Source organism: Numenius arquata, chromosome 13 (assembly GCF_964106895.1).
Source record: "Numenius arquata chromosome 13, bNumArq3.hap1.1, whole genome shotgun sequence".
Taxonomy (NCBI): domain Eukaryota; kingdom Metazoa; phylum Chordata; class Aves; order Charadriiformes; family Scolopacidae; genus Numenius; species Numenius arquata.
In genome coordinates this window covers 11251632-11259610 of record NC_133588.1, presented here as the reverse complement: position 1 = coordinate 11259610, position 7979 = coordinate 11251632, and the positions used below count along the sequence as shown (strand labels likewise).

The 7979-nt window shown below is 63.2% G+C and overlaps 1 protein-coding gene across 1 annotated transcript; it reads left to right on the top strand.

Annotated features, from left to right (window-relative positions):
* Positions 1–2650: 2650 nt before the first annotated feature.
* On the top strand, positions 2651–7311 carry CDT1 (chromatin licensing and DNA replication factor 1). Its single transcript, XM_074158112.1, has 10 exons — positions 2651–3013; positions 3409–3573; positions 3666–3892; positions 4396–4590; positions 4702–4847; positions 5160–5263; positions 5527–5715; positions 6118–6252; positions 6335–6536; positions 6643–7311. The coding sequence occupies exons 1-10, from the start codon at positions 2651–2653 to the stop codon at positions 6804–6806; spliced, it is 1890 nt and encodes a 629-aa protein (XP_074014213.1). The 3' UTR covers positions 6807–7311.
* The last annotated feature ends 668 nt before the right edge of the window (positions 7312–7979 follow it).

Genomic DNA, 7979 nt, shown 5'->3' with positions numbered 1-7979 from the left:
CCCTTCAGGGCCGGCCCATGCCCCGCCGAGCCGTGCCGTTCCGTTCCGTTCCGTTCCGCCCCGCCGGGGCTGGGCTGGGCAAAGGCCCCGCTAGCCGGTCCCCCAGCTCTGCGAAGGGACGCGCTTTCCCCCGCCCCGCTCCCGCCGCCTTTATAAAGAGGCGCCGCCCGCCCCCCTCGGCGGGCTGGCCCGGCACGGCTCGGCCCGGCCCGGCTCCGCTCCGCTCTGCCCCGGTACGGTACGGTACGGCACGGCCCGCCCCGCCTAGCGCCGCCCGCCGGCACTGCAGCCCCGCCACTGCTGCCACGAGTTGGGCCGGTCTCAGCCCCGACGGCTGAGCGGAGAGCGGAGGGGGAGAGCCCGGACACCCCGCAGCCCCTTGATTCGCGCCGCCTGCAGCAAGGAAAAAAACCAAAATATATTTAAAAAAATAGGTTTTTTTTTAAAAAAAAAAAAAAAAAGCTGATGTGTTTCCTGTTTTCTTCATGCAAGCAAAAAAAAAAAAAAAAAAAAAAAAAAAAGAGGCCGGAGCTAATTGAGGTGGAGCGCTCCGCTCGGGCCCCGGGGCTCGGTAATGCCGGTGGGGAGCCCTGCAGCCCGGGCAGCAACACGGCACGGGGCAGAGAGCTGCTGCGGACACCCGCTGTGCTGCACGGGAGTGGGGTGTTTGGGCACGCTCCCCCCCCCCGGGAGCAGCCGTGTACCCCTGGGAGCTGAGCCCTGTGTCCCCGGAGCTGGGTGCACGGTCCCATGTCCCCAGGGCTGGGTGCCCACCGCACACCCTGGGGAGCCAGAGGCACGGCCACGCACCCGTGGAGTTGGGTGCCCAGGTGAGGGGAGCTGGGTGCCTCGATGGTGGGGCTGCGGGCACGGCCATGCACCCCCCCAGGAGCTGGGTGCCATGCTGACCCTGCCATGCGGGGTGAGCTGAGCCCTGGCTTGAGGGGACGCTGGGCACTGGGGACAGCCAGCAGGGAGGGCAGCGTCACCAGCAGCCGTGGGGCAGCGGGCAGCACCCCGGCAGTGCTGGTAACCGCCAGCTCCTAACAGGAAGCATCGGCCCATGAAATTCTCTGCATTCTTTGGCTTCCCCGCATTTGTTTTCCAAATACACTTAATAAATTGGCATCCAGCTGGCGCTCTGCCGACCTGCTCCCCACCTCAGCGGGCTCTGTTCTCTTCCCTGGGCTCCCTCCAGCGCTCTCAGGACTCTTCCCCTCAACCCAGGTCTGGGACCCAGATGTGCCGTAGAAACTGCAGCCATCTGGACACCACTGCCCATGCCGTAACCCCCGAACCACAGGCAGGACGGGCCCAAGGGCCCCCAAACACGTGTATCCAGATGAGTTGTGCTGGGCATAGCCCTTTGAGGGAAGCTGTGATGGGCTCTGGGCACCTAAACAGCTTCCGAGCATCCTCAGAGCAGGGACCCGGCCACATCGATCCTCATCGCTGCAACCCAGACAGATTCACTCATGTAAATAAAACACTCGTCAATGCCGAGCCATAAAGCTCTGCATTAACACCATGTCCATGAAACCCAGGCGTGGAAATTACTGGTGAAAAAGCCCTGGGCTGCATCCCCCAACCCAGAATGGATCCAGGAAAGGGTGGTGCGCAGTGCCCATGCCGGCGTCTCGCTCCCAGCCTGGCTCCGAGCTCCCACCGCGCCACAGCCGGCAGCCGGGCCAGGAATGGAGGCTGTGGAAGTAAATGGGCACAGGGAACGGCACCCCAGAGCCCTGCCTCGCGCTGCCGAATCCGGCCCTGAGTGGCCCCGCTTCACTTTGCCGGCCTCGCTCAGGCTTTAAGAGAGATGCTGGAGAACGGCGTGGCCCCGTAATGTGCTGCGGGCACAGCCTGAGTGCCCGGCGAGGTGTTTTATGAGTGAGCAAGCTTCTCCCACATCCGGGCAGTGCCATTAGCACACCCCCACACCGTGGGGCAGGGGGATGCCAGGGCAAGGGGTGCTGCAGGTGCCTCCAGAGCCCCTTGTTCCCACAGCTCTCCCTAACTACAGCACAAGCCGCTGCCCGGGACTGTGGATGTGGGGGAAGGCAGCAGCGGCAGCGTCCCTCGAGGGACCCCGCAGCCTCCACGGGGCTCTTGCTTGGAGCTGGGCAGGGCTTGGCCCCACAGAGCTGGAAACGAGCAGCTCCCTGGCCCCAAGCATGATGGGGCAAGCAGATAAGAGGGGTGACCACCAGCCCAGGGGGCCAGCGCCATTTCATGTGCTCTTCGCCCTGCTCTCCCCCTACTCGTGTTGTCCCAAAGCGGGCTTGGGACATCACTCAGGGCCCCCCCCATACCCTGCACCAGCTGAGGGCGGGCAGCCTCTCTCCCCGGGCGCTGCGGCACCGGGCAAGGCCAGAAGAGTCCCGCCCGGAACGGGTCCGGGCCCCCCCCCTAGGCCGGGCGGCCCCCTCCCGGCCCCCACGTGGGGCACAACTGTAGGGAAACACGGGCCCTTTAAGAGCCCGGTGGCGCCAATTCCGCCCCACGTGACACAACCCCCCGCCCACCGGTGGGCGGTGCTGCGGCCGCGCGGGTTCCCGCCGACAGCGGAGACTTTGGCGCGCGCGGGAGCGGGCGCACGTGTTGGCGCGCCGGGACCGCCACCAGTACCGGGACCACCGTCACCGCCGCCGCCATGGCCCAGCTCCGCCTCACCGACTTCTTCGGCCGCACGAAGGCGGCCGCCGGAGCCCCGGTCAAGCGCGGCGGCGGCCGCCGGCTCAAGGCCGCCCTTGCCGGGCCCCCGGTGCACCGGGAGATGGAGGAGGACGGTGCCCCGGAGGGGCTCAGCGCCCACCCGCCGCCGCTGCCCGGCTCGCCCCGCACCCCGTCCCGCGGCGGCTCCCCGGCGGTACGGGGGCTGGCGGGCAGGAAGCGGAGCCGCCGTGAGATGGAAGCGGAGTCGCCGGCTGGGGCTCGAGCCGGGGAGCCCAGCGGGAAGTCGGCGCGGAAGAGGCTGGAGATGCACCGGGACGCGGAGCCGGGGCCGCCGGCCGCGGTAGGAAGATGCTGGGGTCGGGGATGTGCTGCTCCCCCCCCCCCCCCCCCCGGCGTGCGGCCCTAAAATGTGGGGATAGGGGGGGATGAGGAGGAGGCGGGGGGAAAGGGACACCGTAAAACCAGGACACCGTCTCCGGAGTAGGCCCCCCCAAGGGCTTGACCCTCTCCCCTAGTGCAGACACCCCCCCTGGGCTTGTCCCCCTTCTCCTGATATAGACACTCCCCCTTCCAGGCTTGCCCCCTGCTCTTACTGCAGACCCCTCCTTATGGCTTCCCTCCCCCCAGTGCAAGGCCGTGGAGGGGGGACGACAGTAGGGAGTGGGGGGACAATAGGGGTGGGGGTGGTCTGTCCCATCAGAGAGCAGCCTCTGATGCTCCTCCCCTCTCTTGCAGGACACCGACCCCTCGCCTCTGGCCACTGCTTGTCCCCCGACGCCACCCTCATCAGACCTGGCAGCGGACCCCCTGGCCAGCACCACCTGCTCACCTGGCCATGGACAGGATGGGGGGACACAGCCCGGCACAGCCCCCCCAGGGACAACCAGACGCTTGGAGCGGGTACGGGACGAGTGTGGCTTTCTGCTCCGTTTTTTTGTGTTTCTTGCTGGTGTGCGAGCCCTGCTCTGACCCTGTGCCCCCTTCCCACCCAGGAAGACCTGGCCGGGCTGCGGTGCCGCCTGCAGAGGGTGAAGGCGCTGGCACAGCTGGCCCAGCTGCCACCCATCCCCACCGGGGCCACCACCGACCTGCGGAGCCGTCTGGAGCAAGTGCGGCAGCTGGAGCTGCGGATCCGTGAGAAGAAAGCAGAAAGCAGAGCTGCAGCGGGAGCACAGCCGTCTGGGGACACCGAGTCAACAGCTCCTGCGGCAGAGGCTGGGTGAGGAGCAGCTTTGAGGGCTAATCAGGGTGTCCCGGTGGCTGCCGCAGCCCTGATGTGCTGCTCAGCCCCAGCGTGGCTTTGCAGGGGTCTTCCCGACCCTGTGGGGGGGTTGTGGGGGCTCTGTGGGAGCACTGGCTGGCCCCGCTGCATGCAGAGGGCTTCTCTGCAGCAAAACTCGAATGTGGTCCAAGCCACTCTGACTCTGCTACGAGCATTGGAGCATCCGTGTCCCCAGGACATGAAGGGTGGATGATGTGGCCCAGGTGCTGGCACAGCTTGCTCAGAGAAGAGTTTGGGGACAAGGGGAGGAGAGGGGTCTCCCCTAACCAGGGTGGGCACGCAGCTCCTAGGCTCCGAGGTCAGCGCTGTCAGCAGTGGGACCCACGTCCTGGTGGGTCTCACCCCCAAGCTGCACCTTCAGGGCTGTCCCAGCACTGCATTCACCACAGCCCGTGGCTGTTGTATGGGGGGGACTCTTGACCCCTCTCCTTTCCTGGCAGTGAGAAGTCCCCTGCCTACCAGCGGTTCCACACCCTCGCCCAGGACCTGCCCCCGGGGCTCACACTGCCCTACAAGTTCAAGGTGCTGGCAGAGATGTTCCGCAGCGTGGACACCATCGCCGGGATGCTCTTCAACCGTGCCGAGACCATCACCTTTGCCAAGGTCAAGCAGGGGGTGCAGGACATGATGCGCAAGTAAGTTGGTAGCAGCGGGCAGCCCAGTTTGGGGTCTCAGTTGAAGCTGTCGGAGGCCAATGCCTTGGTGTCAGCCCTCGGGGTTCCTGACCTCTCTGGGTGCTATTGCAGGCAGTTTGAGGAGCGGCACATGGGGCAGATCAAGGCAGTGTACCCCACCTCATACAGGCTGCGCCAGGAAAAGAACATCCCCACTTTTGGCAATGGCATGAAGAAGTCCAACTATCAGCTCACGCTGGAGCCGGTGCTGGGGGAAGGTACGTACGGCTCGGGGGGAGGACGACCAAGAGCTGGGGTCTGCCGGATCCTGGCTGGGATCCCTGAATCCCCACGGATGCCTTCAGCTTGGTCAGATAATCATTTGACACATAAGGGTCTGACCATGTTGGAAGTGGAAAACACTTGTGGGACAAGTGGGAGGATGATAAGGAAGTGATTCTGGCAGCAGCTCAGCCTCGTGGCAGGCCTCTGATCCTGACCTTCACAAAACTCTGGAGGTTTGGGCCCGGTTGTAGTGTTGCCGAGCTTTGCCGAGGTGCTGTGGGTGAAGCTCAAGTCTCTCCTTGCAGAGGAGAAAGTGGATGGCCGCCCACACTTGTCGGCATCGCGCTTGCTGGAGCGCAGGAAGGAGTTCCACCGCAACCTGGTGAACATCGTCAAGCAGCACCACAAGGTGAGGTGGCACCCTCCGCATCTAGAGAAGTGGGTGGAAGGAGCTGGCTGGCATCCAGGCTAAAGGACACTGCTGTTTCCTGTGGGATGCTCTTGGCAGGCAGCTGTGGGTGGGGAAGATGGCAGCTGGAATCTCTCCTGGCTTTGAATTTCCTCCAAGCCAGCTGCTATGTGTTGCCAAACCACGCTGGGAGCGCAGGGCAATGGCTGGCTCCCCCATACCTGGCCGGCAGGTGCCATGACGCAGCTCTCGTCCCTCTCCAGGCATTCCTGGCTGCTCTCAGGCCTCCCATGGTGGTGCCAGAGGAGAAGCTGACCCGCTGGCATCCCCGCTTCAACGTGGACGAGGTGCCGGACATCAGCCCAGCAGAGCTGCCGCAGCCCCCCCAGGAGGACAGGCTGACCACGGCCCAGGAGGTGCTGAGCACGGCTCGGGGGATGTTGACCCCAAAGGTGAGTCAAGACCAGTGTCTGGCTTCATCTGTGACCCCAAACCAGGTGTCTCTCCAGGAAGATGTTACCGGATAGGGGTTGGGAAGGATCATTCCGGAGCCACAGGACTCAGAGCACTGGAAGATGTAGGCAGGTGGAAAGGGAAGCCTGGCTGTTACTGCTACAGGCTGTGGTGTAGGGTTGTCCTCAGGCTAGAGGAGCCACCAGTGCTGACTGTGGGGCTGGGAGAGGAGATGTAGCGCCCCAAATTGTCGTCTGTGCAGGCAGGATGGGTAGGACATGCTGTGGGGGGAGCGCTGCGTTGCAGGGTGGCGGTGGGGGCGGCGGAGGGGAAACTTCTTCCTCCAGCGCAAGTGGCTCCCAGCTGTAACCCAACTCCTCCTCCTTCTTCCACATGAGCAGATGGAAAAAGCTCTTGCCAACCTGGCCCTAAGAACCGCTGAAGCCAGTGCGGGGGAACCGGTGGTTTCCAAAGCACCGTCCCCTGCCAGCACCTCCAGTGCTCTGAAAGGGGTGTCCCAGGCGCTGCTCGAGAGGGTGAGTAATTCACTCCTGGCCGTAATGCCGGTGCTGGGGGGGGACCTGCCTGTGTCTCACCCCATCTTCTCTGTTCCCCAAGATCCGGGCCAAGGAGGCGCAGAAGCTGCAGGCACTGATGACGCGGGACCCGCGGCAGGAGGAGCGGCTCGCCATGCTGGGGCGGCTGCCGGCCATGGCCCGCATCCTGCGCAACGTCTTCGTGGCCGAGAAGAAGCAGGCGCTGACCATGGAGGTGGCTTGTGCCCGCATGGCCGAAAGCTACAACACACAGATGTCTCCTGGTAGGAAATCTGGGGGAGGGTCTTTTCGCTGGCTCCGGAGGGTCTTTGCAGGAGGAAGGGGCTGATGAGCTGAACTCTGACCAGTAGCTGCTGCTCCTTTTCGCAGGGGAGATGGAGAAACACTTGCGCCTCTTCGCAGAGCTGCTGCCCGACTGGGTGGGGATCCATGCCATCAGGACGGACACATACATCAAACTGGACAAAGGGAAGGACCTCGGCCTCATCACGGAGAGGCTCACCAAGGCAGTGAAGGAAGCAGAAGCCCTCTAAGACCCCCCAAGGGTCGAGGCTTCCCCCGTGCAATCTCCTTTAAATGTAGCAAATCCTGACTGCGCTCCGGGATCTGATGTGGGCTTACGGGAGGCTCATCCTCGGGGATGTCTGAGGAAGAGCAAAATGCCTTAATTTAACTCTTCTGCCAGGGTCCCTAACCCTCAAGCTCAAGGCAGGCAATACTGCATCCTGGGGTGACGATGCAAGCAGTGAGGAGGAGCTGGTAACCTCCTCTTGGCTTGCTGCGTTCTCCTGAAGGTTTGATGCAGAAGGATTCTCCTGAAGGTTTGATACGGGAGGCTTCTTTCATTAACTGGGCCCTGCTGGGGTGGAGGAAGGACTGGGCAGGGTGACAGGCAGGAAGGAGTGAGAGAAAAAGTCACAAATTGATGTTTTTGGAGTTCTGGGCCTTGTTCTGTTTTTAAGAGAGGGAAAAAGCATCTCCAGCGCTCGCTGGAAACAACTACAGGGCTTGTCAAAACATATTTGTATTAAATGTTTTAAATATAGCTGACTTGTGTTAACCCAGCGCTCTTCCTCCATGAGCTGCCTGTCCGCGCCGCGTTAGCACCGTGGTTCTCCATGGCAATTGGCGCCGGCCGGCACACGCAGGGAAGGGCTGGGTCGTCATCCAGCTCCTGGAGAAAGACTTACTGGAAAAAGTGAGCGTGGGTTTGCAGGGAACTGAATGCAGCTCTTGTAAATAGGGACTGCAGAGCAGCTCCCGTGGGGACAGGAGCAGCCAGGGCAGAGGGTGGGTGCAGGGGGACTTTTTCCCCAGGGGAAAGCCCAGGTCACTTGGCTGAAGTGGTTTGGGAAGAGGGACAAAGAAGGTGCTGATGGCTGGGGAGGTGCTGGCCTGGCCCAGCACCTAGGTTGGGGCAGCGCGGGTGCAAGGGAGGGGGTGGGAGCTGCCCCTGCTCAGCGCTGCATCGGGCAAACTGTGCTGGTTTTAGCATGGGACATCAAGGACTCACAGGGAACAGTGACTGTCCTTCATCCCTCTGGGTGCAGGCAGGCCCTCTTCCTCCTCCAAGACCCTGCTTGCCATCTTGCAGGCTAGTTGGCCAGCACTGCTGGCAGGAGGTAGCCCTGTTTCCAGGGAGGAGGGTTTAAACCCAGCCCGGAGGCTGGAGGGATATACTCAGGGCAGGGGTGTGAGGCTGAGCT